The sequence below is a fragment of the Mus caroli genome, unplaced genomic scaffold (assembly GCF_978045245.1).
Source record: "Mus caroli unplaced genomic scaffold, Mus_caroli_1 scaffold_6, whole genome shotgun sequence".
In the NCBI taxonomy this organism is placed as follows: domain Eukaryota; kingdom Metazoa; phylum Chordata; class Mammalia; order Rodentia; family Muridae; genus Mus; species Mus caroli.
In genome coordinates, this window is record NW_028227261.1 from 17,114,683 (window position 1) to 17,129,319 (window position 14,637).

Below are 14,637 nucleotides of genomic sequence, written 5' to 3' on the forward strand. Positions count from 1 at the left end.
GCACCTATCATGCCACTTGTCCAGATGGTGAGAGAGGGCTGGGCTTCCAGTCACTCTGGGCTGGGTCACTGGATCTTCCCTCTGATAAAGAGCAGGTGTGGGGTGTCCTGGAGGGTAGCCAGTGGGGAGAGGGTTTTGTTGTTGTTATTGTTGTGCCAGGGGCCTCTGATTCCTCTGGCTCCTGCTATCGGGGGCCCCCCCGGCTCTCTTTTTCCTACCCTGCGAGGAGACTGGTTGGGAAGTAAGAATGAAAGCAGCCCAGACCAGAACTTCTTTTCTGAGGTTTTGACTGACAGCTGGCTCCTGGCTCTCTTGTCACCTGTTGGACTGGTCCCTTGTCTGTGTCTAGTTTTCAGTTCCTGTGGAAGGGGTGCCCTCAGATACTGGACCTATACTGATCCACCCCATGGTTCATGTCTGTGGTGTGCTGGGGGTGTGGTGTGTGGTGTTGCTTTTGGTCACTGACTCCTGCTGCCCCAGCAGGCAGCACCCACTCCCCTTCCAAGCACGTATGTCACGTGTTTTCTTCATCCTTCTGGCTCTTTGAGAGTAGTCCCATGCCTGGTCCTTTCCCAGGCCCTGGTGAGCATTAGCTGGCTCCCCTTTGGGCATGGCCTTGTCTCTACTAGTGCATTCTTCCCCACATGGTCCTCAGTGAGCTCTGACACCTTAGGCCAAAGTCTTTTTTTTTTTTTGTTTTGTTTTTTCCTAGACAGGGTTTCTCTGTGTAGCCCTGGCTGTCCTGGAACTCACGCTGTAGACCAGGCTGGCCTCGAACTCAGAAATCTGCCTGCTGCTGCCTCCCAAGTGCTGGGATTAAAGGCGTGTGCCATGGCTTCAGGCCACTGTCTTAACTTCCCCACAATCACTGGCTCAGGGCTGCTGGGAGCTGCTTGGATTCATGGTGACACCAATGAGAAGAGCTGAGGCTGTTGGTACTCTTGAAGGAAGGAGGTGCAGAAGTGACCTGAGCTCTTGACAACCCCTGGGGCAGTCAGCGTGACCTGGGCTGGCCTGTGAGTTGGAAGAGACAGCTCATGTTAGCCATAGACACAGATGGGACTCTGATCCGGCTGTACTAATAGTTATAATCATGCTGGAGTCAGGAGAACATGATGTAATTAATGATAGCAGTATGCCTGGCACCATTGGCATGCAAATATCTGGTGGTCACTGAGTGTAGCCATGTACCAGGGGCCTCCGTGTTAGCCTGTCTTTCCTCAAGCAGTCCTGGAAGTCCAGGAGCCTTGTGACCCTATTCCTGAGAGCAGAAGCCAAGCCAATCGTGGAGGTCAGGTGCCTCCATGCTCACCCTACAGCGATGCTCAGGGCTGAGCAGGGGCCTTAAGATCTTAGTCACTGGTGACACCTATGCATGGAATCATGGGAGAGACAGACAGAAGACACTGAGTCGCTAGGCATCCGTGAAACAGGATGGGTCTGTGTCATACACTCCCCAAGTAACAGACAGGGACTGCGTGGACATTTACTCTGGGATTGAAATTTTATTTTGAGAGCCGGGTGCGGTGTCAAATGTCTCTAATCCAAGCACTCCCTCCCACCACAGTGTGCTGGAGGCAGGAGGATCAGGAAGTTCAAGGTCATTCTAGGCTACAGAGTGAATTTGCGACCAGCTGGTGCTACATGAGACCCTGTCTCTAAAAATCAAATGGGGGAGGGGAAGGGGGGGAGGTCACAGGGTCTCCATGGCAACCCTACTGACAGTGACAGATAAGAGCCTGAGAAGGTGGAAACAAGGGAAGCTATGTGAGAAAAGAACATCTCAGGCCCTGGAGCGGCCTGTGCAAAGGTCCTGGGGTAGGAGCTTTGAACAGCAGGAAGACCAGTGTGGCTGGAGTAGAGAGAAAAGGGGGATGATGGAGGTTCTGTACACACACACATGCACACACGCACACACACGCACATACACACACACACGCACACACACACATACACACACATACACACACACACACACACATACACACACATACACACACGCACGCACACACACACACACACGCACACACCCACGTGTACACAGACTCATATATACACACTGTATATATAGTTGACACAATTGTCAAAATAGGCTCAAAATTGTGCATGTTATGGGCTGGCAAGATGGCCTAGCTGCTGGGTAATGGTGATTGCTGCCAAGTTGAAAGGCCTGAGTTTGATTCCCCGGGACCCACATGGCAGAAGGAGAGAAATGATTACCAAGAATTGTTCTCTGCTGGGCAGTGGTGGCGCACACTTTTAATCCCAGCACTTGGGAGGCAGAAGCAGGTGGATTTCTGAGTTTGAGGCCAGCCTGGTTTACAGAGTGAGTTCCAGGACAGCCAGGGCTACACAGAGAAACCCTGTCTTGAAAAATAAAAAAGTTGTTCTCTGACTCCCACCAGAGTGCCCTGGCACTTTGTCTATATATACATACATATACAAAAAAAATCCCATAATAAATGTTTTAAAAAATTGTGCCCAATCTTATTTTGCCAACTTAAATCCTTAAGATATCTGAAATCATCAACCCGATGCCTAGTGGATTGTATTTGGAGTTGTACCACCAAATGCGGTTTTATGGACATCGTTGTGTAGTAATTATATATTTTTAGATGTCTGAGGCAAGTGATTCATTTCTGTTTTTTTTTTTTTGTTGTTGTTGTTGTTGTTTTTGTTGATATGGTTTCTCTGTGTAGCCCTGCCTCCCCCTGAACTCACTTGTAGACCAGGCTGGCCTTGAACTCGGAGATCTGCCTGACTCTGTCTCCGTGATTCATTTGTTTAAAATGTCATATTATTGTATGTGTGAATGACAGCATGCCTGTGGAGGTCAGAGGACAGCTTTGTGGAGCTGGGTGTCTTCTTACATTTTTACGTGGCCTCCACTGTGGGACTCGATCTTCAGGCTGGCGCCACTGGGCCATGGGTGGCTTCACCATTCCCAAGTTATCTTTCTGGGCCCAGAGGGTTTTTGTTTTTTGTTTTTTGAAAAAGATTATTTTCACGTGTATGTGAGTTTGGGTGCCTATGCCTGCGTCTTTGGAGGTCAGGAGGAGGCATTGGGTCCCCGGGAGCTGGAGTTACAGGTGGTGATGTAAGGGCTGGAAACTAAGCGCAGGTTTTCCGTAAGCTCTCCCAACTGCTTGGACAGGATCTCACTCTGTAGCCCAGGCTGACCTCAGATCTGCAGTCCTCCTGCCTCAGCTTCCCGTGCTGGGATGACAGGTGCCAGGTACCACAACAGTCAGGAAAGCTAGTCTCCCATCCACACGCACCCCTGAGCGGCGTGCCTGGGGACCTCCTGGCCACCACGGGGAGCAGCGGAATCTTCTGGGTGGGCGAGAGAATTGGAACCGGAGGTAGCCACCCGTTTGTCCGTGTGTCCATCTGCTAGCTCGTCCACTCTGCTCTCTGCCCTGTTCTCCCCCACCACTCACGTCCTCGGGGGTCTCAGGCAGGCTCCATGTCTGTCACTCAAGTTACAGACCTTAGGGAATCAATGCTGTGCTGGGGACAACATGTCTCCTAGAAATTCCTCACTAGTGGGGACTTGCTCCCTGGGCTAACATATGGCAATGTTTGAATACACTTTGGGGTATCATATCAGTAGGGAGCTACCGTTCTAGAGTGGGGTGCTGCTGAGCCCCTATGGTGTATGGGAAGGAGCCATGGTGGTACTGTCCCTTTCTGTGCCAATGACGCTGAGGCTGAGGAATGTTTGAAGCCCTGCAGCCAGCCCTAGGGAGTTCTGCTTTTCTTTTCCATTGTACAGGGGAGGGACCCAATGGGAGCCATGTGACTTGCATTGGTGAGGTTCCACTCTCAGCTAGGTAGCCCTGCCTCAGGAGGACCCTCAGAGTCAGGAGTGTACCCCGATGGACAGAAACCCCAGTCCTTCAGTAGTTAGACGAAAACTGCAGAGCCACAGCCTGGCCCAATCAGGCCCTAACAGTAAAGGGCGCAGTCTGCTAAGGTATTTGGGATCCATAATTGGCAGAGATTACACGCCATACAGAATAAGCCCGAGCTGGCCATGCAAGACCAGGGCGAGCCAAGCGAGAGGCTGGAGCAGAGGGAGGCCCCTCGTCAGTGAGCTTAGCGATACCTCCAAGCTGAGCTGTGAAGAATGAGGAAGGGGCCAGAGAACAAACCAGGAGGGGAGGAGCAGGAAGTGAGGCCCTACTGGAGACCTCTGTGTTAGGAACTCAGGTCTTACACCTAGCTCCAGCTAGCCCTGCCCCAGTGCCTTGTTGTGGTCGGCCTTCCCCTCACCCCACGGTGTTACCAACAGGCTGTTTTACACCTAAATATGGAATAAAGAACTTGCTTGCTTTCACAAAAAAGCATTAACATGGAAACAGACAGAAATAGGTGTCTTCCCCGTGCATTTAAAAGGACTGGGAAATCAGCTTGGCATGGTGGCGCCCACTTTTTATCCCAGCATTGGAGAACCAGAGGCAGGTCGATCTCTGAGCTCCAGGCCAGCCAGGGCCTAGTCTCAAAAGGCTGAAAGGAGAGACTGTTCGCAGAGCCCTCTCCTCAGAGACCCGCCCCAGGGCCCAGGATGCTTTGGGAACACATCAGACCCTCTGGCTTGAACAGTGTGAGCCTCAGACCCTGTCCCATAGCCCACTAACCCCTCCTCTCTTCCAGGAGATCCCCTGGCTCCCAGCGCTCTAGGCCCCGCCCCCGAGGTGGAGGAGGACTCCGGAGAAGCCTTTGAGTTTGATGACAGTGATGAGGAGGAGGACACCAACTCTGGCCTGGTTGTCCCTGGCCTCCCCCCTGAGAGGGACACAGAGCCCTCGCTGATCTGCTTTGACACTGTCCCGGGCTCAGGTGAGCTGTCTCTGGGAGTCTCCACCAGGCAAGTGGGGTTTGCAGGCAAATCCCCCAGAACTGGTGGGGAATCTCAGGCTCCTAGGGTCTCCAGTAGGCAGGAAAGGGAGCCACTGGGAAGAGACTATATCCTGCTTCTCTTGGGAAAGGAATTCCTAGCATTCCTGCAACATCTGGCTTGCACTCTGCGCTTGGCTGGAGTTTCTGCGAGGGCCCTAAGCTCTTGTAACCGTCCAGCCATGGCTCCAAAGAACCCATCTGTCTGCATGGTGAGCCAGCACCCCAGGGGTGGGAGGGTCCAGTCATGTTGTCGGTAAATGCCAGCTGCTGGGCTCTCAGATCTGTCATCTTACCAGAGACTGGATCAGCAGGAACTTCTTGCAGATAGCAACCCTTCCAAGAGCTGGTGGAAGCCTGGTAGACAGGGTGCTAGTTCTGACTGAGGTTGGGCCATGGGGGCGGTGTGGGGCAGGCAGGGCAGGTAGGGAGCTTACTCACTAGAGAGTGGCCAAGGAAAGGCAAGGGATTCTACAGGCACCCTGGTTCCTTCGAGGGGCGGGGAACAGGGGGTGGGAATAGGCTCAGTTCCTGGGGACAACCTCTGCCTCACAAGCTCTCTCTCTTTGCTCTTCCCACAGACCTGGACCCAGCAGCTGCACCACCCCAGACAGAGTAAGTGAGCTTTGTCCACTGGGAAAAGAGTAGAGCCCAACAGGGGCGTGGGACAGGGTAGGACAGTGACTAGAGAATACTGTTGTTTGTTAAGACCCTTTGCCTAGACGACGTTGGCCCCGAGGCTCGCTGTGGTGGCCTCTTTTTCTCCCTTGCCTGGGAGTGCATTGCATTGCCTGGTCCCAGACCCACATTCAGGCCTCTCCCTACCCATGTGGCCTTAGTGGACTCACAGACTCTCCCAGATTTCCTGTGTTCTGACTTGAAACGGAAGGGAGAGGAGACTCACTCGCTCCCCTGGAGTTACCCCTGGGAACTAAGATGCTGTGGGGTTGCTTCTGCTGATACCAGTCCTTTTTTTTTTCATATTTTTAAATTACAAAATTTTATATTTATTGTGTGTGTGAGCACACACGTGTGTGTGTGTTTGAGTGTTCGAGTGCATGTGTGCACATGCCATGGTTTGTGCGTCGAGGTCAAAGGCTAGCTAGCAGGAGCCAGTTCTCTCCTTCCATCATGTAGGTCCTGGGGGATTCATTGAACTTGGCAACAAAGACCTTCACCGGCTAAGCCATCTTGCTGGCTAGTCTTTATTTTATTTTATTTTGGTGGGAGGGGGCAGACAAGTTCTCACCTAGCCCAGGGCGGCTTTGAACTCACGATGCAGCAGACGATGACCATGACGCTCTTGCCTCTACTTCTGAGATTAGAGGCATGTGCCAACATGCCACCACGCCTGGTTCTGGGGAATAAAACCGGGGTTTTGGGATGCCAGGCCAACACTCTGCTGGGTTACATCCTTAGCCCCCGTTTGAAAAGAATTCTTCTTTTGTTTCTTTTTTTCTTTGGTTGAGACAGGATCTTGTTTCCATTGTACTAATGGCAATCCTCCTGCCTCAGCTTCCCAATGCTAGCATTACAGGTGTGAGCTACCAGCCCTGGCTCTGTTCTCACTTTGTGGTTGTTGTTGGGGATTCTCTGCGCCTTGTGCCTGGCAGCTCCCAGGAAACAGGACACCTTGGTGGCTAAGGCCGCAATCCTGGGGCCTGTGTTAACCCATCCGAGTACTAACTTTGGGGCCATATGGAAGCCAAAGTCCTTCTGGACTCTGTTTTCCTCCACTTAGCTCAACTCACAGTCAGTGGTACTTAGAGTGGCTACCTAAATTTATTATATTAATTTACGTAGTATGTAAGTGTGTTTGTGCCCATGGGTTTGTGTGTCATGGCCCACAAATGGAGGCCAGGGGACAATGTGCAGGAATGGGTTCTCTCCTGCCTGCCGTGTGAGTTGAAGGGACTGAACTCCTGTGTGTGTGTGTGTGTGTGTGTTTGTGATGGTGGGGTGATAGTTCATGGCATCTGGGACCCTGAGTTGAGATCCTGGCTCTCCTGATATGAGGAGGGGGGAGGAACCCTTTGTCTCCCTGGGTGAGTTGAAGGCTGGTTCTCAGGCAGATGGCCCCAGGTCTCCAGGATAGATGCCCTGGCAAGGGAGGTTGGGCCTCATCCACACTGCTCATGCTGAGTGGGCGGGACACTTAGGGTTTCTGCATGACTCGAGGTGGGTGAGCAATCTCAGTGTGTGGGCACCTCTCCTCTGTGATTAGCTGGATTGGATCAGGGTGGCTCCTCTGTATCGCCTGTCCGTCTGCTCCGTCTGTCCCCCACAAGCACACCAGAGTACTAAGTTGAAGAGAACTTCAGTCAGGGGTCTGGGAGACAGGATGAAATAGAGCATGGATGGACAGCCAGGGCTCTGAGGCATAGTGGGAAGGGCTCTGTGTCATCAGGAGGTCTTCCTGAGCACAAGTGTAAATTCATACAGGGCTGGGCAGGGCGGAGCAAATGTCTAGATTGAGTAGTCCCTGGGCAGATGGACAGGGCTCTCCTGGAGCAGTGTGAGGTACAAGATTCCTCCTCGGGTGTGGCCGGACTATTTGCTCTATTTCCTTCCCTGAGCCTGAGTTTAGGGCTGGAATGTGGTAGCTGCATTCTTCTAGATCTTTCTGCCATGTCTTCTCTCTACCCCCTGCCCAGTGCACCTGCTGTGTCCTGGGGACGTGACTCCTTAGCTCGGCCTCAGTGACCCTAGCCAGATCACATGTCAGGTCAGCGTTGGGCATCATGCTGATGCTGAGACCGAATAGTCCAGTGACCCCGGGAGCTGTCTCTGTGTTTCTAGTTCTTGGCTGGGCTGGGCGAGATGGCTCAGAGTGGGCTGGAGCTTGGACGTGAGGGGCCCAGCTCCTCTTTCTCATTCCCAGCCTTCATTCTGTCCTGCTTCCTGTTCAAAGCTAGCCTTGGAGACAGTTGCTCTGTTGCTCTAAACATCTTCTCTTGGTGGTCCTGGGCCAGTTTTAAAGCTGAGCTCTAGCCGTGTGAGTTTGCCTGGGAACCCCTCTGAAGCCGAACTTCCCCATCAATTTAATGGGATGATTGTAACTACCTATGAACAAGACAGGCTGGGGAGAAGTGCTCGCCTCTCCTGACTGTGCCTGGAATGTGGCATCAGCCAGGGGGGGCAGACGGGGGGGGGGCTTCCAGTGTGAGGGCAACCCCTGCATTTCCCGTGCCACACAGCTCACATCTGTCACCAGGAAAGCGGAGGACAGTGAAGGCAGCTGCTCAGATCTCTGCTTACCCTAGACTCCAGCCTTGGGATGAGGTCACATCAGGTAAAGGGGTCTTCCCACTTCAACGGACCCACTTGAGAAACTTCCTTACAGACAGGCCTAGTGGGTTGTCTCCTAGGTGATCAGGTTCTGCTACGTAACAATTCTCTCATGCGGAGGTCCACCTTGGATTCAAACCACGACAGCAACTCTTTCCGCTCAGTCCATAGCTGGGGTGGGAGGAGGGGAGGGCGCAGAAATCGCAGATGGAGAGAGGAGTCAGGGACACTGAGCTGGGCTAGGTAGGGGTGTGTGTGGATTGAGGTGGGGTTTTCTGGGGGGAAGAAGTGGTTCTGACTTCAGGTTGGGGCATTTAAAAATTTATGCTTGCTAGGCATGGTGGGGCAGGCCTTTAATCCCAGCACTTTGGAGGCAGAGGCAGGCAGATCTCTCTGAGTTCCAGGACTGCCATGTGTATACAGAGAAGCATTCACATGTATGTATGTATGTATGTATGTATGTATGTATGTATGTAGCATGTATGTAGCATGTATGTACATATACATATGCTGCTGTAGCATGTGTGTGCAGGCAATGTAGGAGTTAGTTCTTTACTTACACCATATGGGTCCTGGGGTCTAAATTCAGATCATCAGGCTTGGCAGCAAAGCACCATTACACACTGAGTCATCTTGCTGGTCCCAGGTTGTGGCTCTGCTCCTCCACAGCAAGGGGCTTGAGTGGCCAAGCCTCACTTTTCCCATCACTAAAGTGGGGACAGGGTGGGCAGAGTGAAGAACAAAGGGACACATGTTTACCTCGATGGCTGGCTACTCCAGTTGTGCCCTTTGCTGGGGTCATGCCCCACCCTGCGGTTTGACCATCTGTGCTCACGTACTGGCTGTGCCACGAAGACCAGCCCCTTCCTACCTCCCCATGCCCTGTCTGCACAGGGAGGCTGCGTCATCTGCCTGGTGGAGAGTTATGAGTAGCTGACACACAGGCCAGACGAGTCCGTCAGTTACCATTGCTGTGATGAGGTCCCCAGGACCAGCGATTTAAAGGGGAAGATTCATTTTGACTCATGGTTTTGTTTCTTGGCCTGTGTGAGGCAGGGACATGATGGCAAGAAGGCACAGGATAGGAGAGGGTTCGTAATACAGCAGATGGGGCAAGGGGGGGAGGGGGAAAGAGAGCAATAGAGTGAGTGAGAGAGAGCAAGAGAGAGCAGGAGAGAGAGACAGAGAGAGCAGGAGAGAGAGACAGAGAGAGCGAGAGAGAGAAAGAGAGAGAGACACACACACAGAGACACAGAGAGAGACACACAGAGAGAGACACAGAGACTTTTATCCAGGTCTCATCTCTTTAAAAGTGCATTCAGTATGAATTCATCTGGATCGAGTCAGGCCTGGGGTCCAGCCCAGTTGGTACAGCGCTTGCCCAGTATCCAAGAAGCCCTGGGCTTGATCCCAGCACATCAGTAAGTGGCATGGTGACTCTCAGCTGTTGCTAAGGAGATCAGTTGTTCATCTCCTGTATCAGAGTTTGAGGCCAGCTCAGGTAGAGACCCTGTCTCCGATTCAAACCAAACACAATGAATTGAGCCAGAGATGAAGTGGGTGCCCCCATAGCCTGTCAGCTGGGGACCAAACCTTCAACACGGGCCCCTTTGGGGAGAACATATCATACCCACATCATAATACCATACTGCCAGTGGCTACAGTAGTGGATGAATGGGTGACCTGTTGCCTCTGGCTTGAAGGGCTGCAGACCTCTCTGTCTCTTCATGTCCTCATCCAGCCCACTGTGTGGAAGCAGCAGGTTGCCAAGGGGCAGAGCAGCTGGTGTCCTGGGAGGTACAGGGGTAACTTTAGGGTTGGGCTGTCTGGATGCACAGGAGCTCATGCTGGGTGCGGGCAAGCCTTAGAGTGCTTGGCTGCCGGCAATGCAGAGCATTGTACATTCACTTTCTTCAGGGATGGATTTGTTAGCAGACACTAACAATATTAACGTAGCTTAGAGTGACAGTTTTTACTGAACACCAGGCTTTTACAGCTGAAGGCAGAAGGTATCTTTCCATCTCTGGAATATAGGCTCTGTCTCACATGAAGAGACACATGCATGCTCTCTCTCTCTCTCTCTCTCTCTCTCTCTCACATACACATACACACACACAAATGCACATGTATGCTCACACACACAGAAACACACACACACACATATAAATACACACACACACACAAATGCACATGTATGCTCACACACGCAGAAACACATATGCATGCTCACACACACAGACACATATCTGCATGCTGACACACAGACACACATGCACCCTCACACATACTCACACTCCTTTGAAAAGAGACTGGAACTGAGGCCCCGTTGGCTCGAAGCCCAGGAGCTCACACTATAGCTGAGTCCCCTGCTCCAGGGCCTGAGACTGCGGGTCCTCCTGGGAGGGCTGCCCTGGCCTCAGTCTGCTGTTTTAGAGCTGTTACCTGCTGAGAGGTGAGCTCTTAGCTCCTGGAACAGTAGCTTCCCAGGTGCTCTGTAGACCCTGCCTGGAAAGCCTCCCTAGTGCCTGGCACTAAAGCCTGGTGTGTTCTAGGTGAGGCCCCTTCCCTTGAAATGGGGATGGAGAAAAGCCCTGGTCTGTTTTCCCCCAGCTCCTGTGAAGGCCATGGGGTGTGTCTCCTACCTGCAGGCCAGCTCTCAGGTGACAGGGACTCATTCTTGGGGGGTTAAGTTTTGTTTGTGGTCCAGGTCTTACCCCAGTTCCCAACACAGGGGAGAGTGGAAGGCAATCCTTGAAGAGGTGATGGGGGAAGGACCAGGTGTTTCCATGGAAATGAGGAAGACTCTGATGGGGCCAGAGGCCAGAGGGAAGAGGAAAGGAGACTTGAGTGGCCGGTGGCTACACTCTTAGCTATCACATTCCTGTGTTATAATCAGGCACCATTGGTCACACCCACTCTGCAGATGGACAACTGAGGTAACGGAAGTAAGTTATCTTATTGAGGCAGTTGATGGCGGGGCTGTCCCCTTGAAGTCTGTGGGTTTGGTCAGTACTGGTGGACTTTGGAGCCTGTCCACTCCCAATCTCTTCCCTGTAGGTGCTAATTAAGGGAATCGGGGCCAGTGGAGCAGCCTTGAGCACACGCAGAGGCAGCATCAGTGAGCTGAGAACCACTGTTGTCCTCCATTTCTCCAGGACAGGGCCCCACACCTCTGCCTGCCAAGCCTAGTGCCTGAACCCTGCCCCCCTCCACCCCCCAGGCATTGCTTGTTTTCCCTGCCTCGGTCACAGACATTCCCAGCCACCCCAGCCTTTTCTGGTGGTTCAGGGTTTGATATCTCACCGCTTTCTTTGTCTTCTCCTTCCTGGGTACATTTGGATCAGGTAGTTAGGTTGTGTTGCCCATTGCCTGGGGTTCCTCACCTAGGCCTGCAGCCTCTGAGAAGTTGGGATGGGGTCGGAGGGCCTGGGGACCCTGCTCTTTCCCCGCCACACTGGACCAGGATTGAGGGTGGAGCCTATGCTTCTGAGCTCCCAGGTGTGGGGATCCTGGGAGCGAGCATTGGGGGCAGGCCAGCATGGCCAGCGGTGTCCCTTAGTCTGTAGAGGGCATGCTTAAGGTTTTCTCTATAGACTCAGACCTAACCTGGAGGTGTATGCAGTGCTGGGGTTCTCTTGTATTGGATGGTTCCTGAATCCTTTCTGGGTTCTACACTGCAGGGCAGGGCAGGGCCTGAGGCCCTGGAGACTCTGTGTGTGAGGATATGGGTGTCACACTTCTTTTCCCATGGGAGTCTCTCTGTGCCCCCTTGCCAGTTGTTACATTAAAAGATCTGATTGCAGTTGGGTGTAGTGGCGCATGCCTTTAATCCCAGCACTCGGGGAGGCAGAGGCAGGCGGATTTCTGAGTTTGAGGCCAGCCTGGTCTACAAAGTGAGTTCCAGGACAGCCAAGGCTACACAGAGAAACCCTGTCTCGAAAAACAAACAAACAAAAAACAAAAAACAAAAAAACAAAACAAAAAAAATCTTGATTGCTTTTCTACCCTTCCTCCCCATTTTCATCCTCCTTTTTCTTTTTGTTTTTGAGACAGGGTTTCTCTTTATATAGCCCTGGCTGTCCTGGAACTCACTTTGTAGACCAGGCTGGCCTTGAACTCAGAAATCCGCCTGCCTCTGCCTCCCGAGTGCTGGGATTAAAGGTGTGCGCCACCACCGCCCAGCTTCCTCCTCCTATTTGAGATAGTCTCTCACTGTCAGCCCTCACCGGTCTAGAACTCTCCATGTAGACTAGGCCTGCCTCTGCCTCCAGAGAGCTGGGATCGAAGGTGTGTGCCACCACACCTAGCCCGTTCTCTCTTTCTGTCTCTAGTTTCAAGGCCTCTCTCTCTCTCTCTCTCTCTCTCTCTCTCTCTCTCTCTCTCTCTCTCTCTCTCTCTCTCTCTGTATCAGACTCCTCCAGACCTCAGGCCCTTTGATGGTGCCGGGCAAAAGCTACTCAGATTCATGTGTGCGCATGTGTGAGGCTGTCCATGCAAGAGCCTGAGTGGAGTCTGTGAGGGTGTCCCCGGGTCCCCACTGCAATGGTACTCAGCCCTGTTAACCCTTCCACTCCCAGCACCCAGCATGAAGGACTGGAACTATGTCTTATACTCACAGGTCCCTTATACTCACACAGTCTGGGCACATCTCAGCCTGCCCCACAGAACTCTGGTGACCAAGGAATAGCTCCTTTAACGCTGTCCACACCCCAGTCTCAGGGACTGAACTGGCACCGTAAGTGGCCAAGGGACTCTCATTTGCGATCTAGAGATGGGGAGGTGATCCTGGATGCTCTGGGTGACCTATGTCATCACAGGGTCCTTGTAAGCAGGAGGCCAGAGATCAGAGAAGAGGCCACGCTGGCAGCTTTGTGGAGGTGGGAGAAGGGGCCCTGAACCAAGGGATGAGAGCTGCTTCTAGAAGCAGAGTCTCTTCTAGCACAGTGTTTCTCAGCCTTCCTAACGCTGAGACCCTTCAATCCAGTTCCTCATGGTGTGGTGACCCCCCCAGCCATAAAGTTATTTCACTACTACTTCATAAATGTAATTTTGCTACTGTTATGAATTGTAACATAACAGTAAACTTTGTAAACATCTGTATTTTCAGATTGTCTTAGGTGACCCCTGTGAAAGGGTTGTCCGACCCCCAAAAGGGGTCATGATGAGTGTAGCCTGCCACCTTGCCACCTTCAGACTGTTTTGACCTCCACAACTCTAAGATAACAAGTTCGTATTCTTTTGTAATGTCTTGGGTTTATGATAGTCGGTCTTGACAATGGCAGGAGACTGAGACATAGCTCTGGAAGGGAAGTCACAGTGGGTCTCCTTTTGCAGACAGAGACGTGGAACACCTGACTGGAGGAGGCAGGCTGGCTGGCAGTCCACAGACTCTGGACTTCAGTGTTCTGTGTGTGTCCGGGTTATCCTCACAGCTCTGGCTCAGAACTCTGTGATTGGCTGGGCTCTCCTGTCCTTCTTCACCCCCTTCCCCCCAGCTTCTCATCATTCTTTACTGAGTGCCCGGGCTGGGATGCTGAAATACTGGGCAAGCCAGTGGTACGTGTAACAGCTCTATAGCTGTATGCAATGTCCCATGTGTATATGACTACAGGTCAGGCCCAGTGCCAAGAATGTCACCTTGCTTATCCCATCAGTCCATATGACACAATTGTTTGTGGGCGGGGCTCTGCCACAACCACTTATTATACATGTGGTGCAGGAAGGGCAGGCCACCACCCTGCTGTCACAGAGGGAGGTAGGCAGAGCTAGGCTCAAACCCAGGCAGCCGTGTTCTGCGTTGAGCATGGCTGTGCATATTTGCAATTCCCGGGCTCTGGAGGAGGGGACGGGGATTACACAGTTGCTCTGCCCAGGGTGTGCTGGATGACACGGTGACTTCCAGGCCAGCCTGGGCACCTCCACCTGTTTCAAATGTAATTTTTTTTTTTTTTTTTGGTTTATTTACTTTGTGTAGGAGATGGTGGTGTTGTAGTGCATGTATGGAGTTCATCAGAGGATAACATGGTGTGGTTGGTTCTTGCTTTCTACCACGTGGGTCCCAGGAATTAAACTCAGATCTTCAGGCTTGGCAGCAAGAACCCTTACTGAGTTCACAGTGACCCCTGGGAATTGGTTTCCTTCCTTCCTTCCTTCCTTCCTTCCTTCCTTCCTTCCTTCCTTCCTTCCTTCCTTCCTTCCTTCCCTCCCTCTCCCCTCCCTTCCTGCCTCCCTCCCTCCTTCCACCTTTCTTCTCCCACTCCCTCCTTTTCTCTCTCTTTCTGGAGACAAGTTCTAGTCACCCAGTCCAGGCTCAAACTTGCTCTGTAGCCAAGGATGACCTTGGAATTCTGATCGCCCCCCCTCACCCCCCCAGTCCTGGGATTACAAATGTGAGCTACCACACCCGCTTTATTTGTGCTGCCCAGGGCTTTGTCTTGCTAGGCAATGTTC

At 52.4% G+C, this 14,637-nt stretch overlaps 1 protein-coding gene across 6 annotated transcripts in view; it reads left to right on the top strand.

The window, feature by feature from the left end:
* The window catches only part of Arhgef10l (Rho guanine nucleotide exchange factor 10 like), a 134,176-nt gene that overhangs the window by 33,344 nt on the left and 86,195 nt on the right, over positions 1-14,637 (top strand). For all 6 annotated transcript variants that reach the window (XM_029475994.2, XM_021159512.3, XM_085838757.1 and 3 more), the window contains 2 exons: positions 4,657-4,842; positions 5,481-5,514. In XM_029475994.2, coding sequence (XP_029331854.1) covers positions 4,657-4,842; positions 5,481-5,514 — 220 coding nt within the window. The remainder of the gene's footprint in view (positions 1-4,656; positions 4,843-5,480; positions 5,515-14,637) is intronic.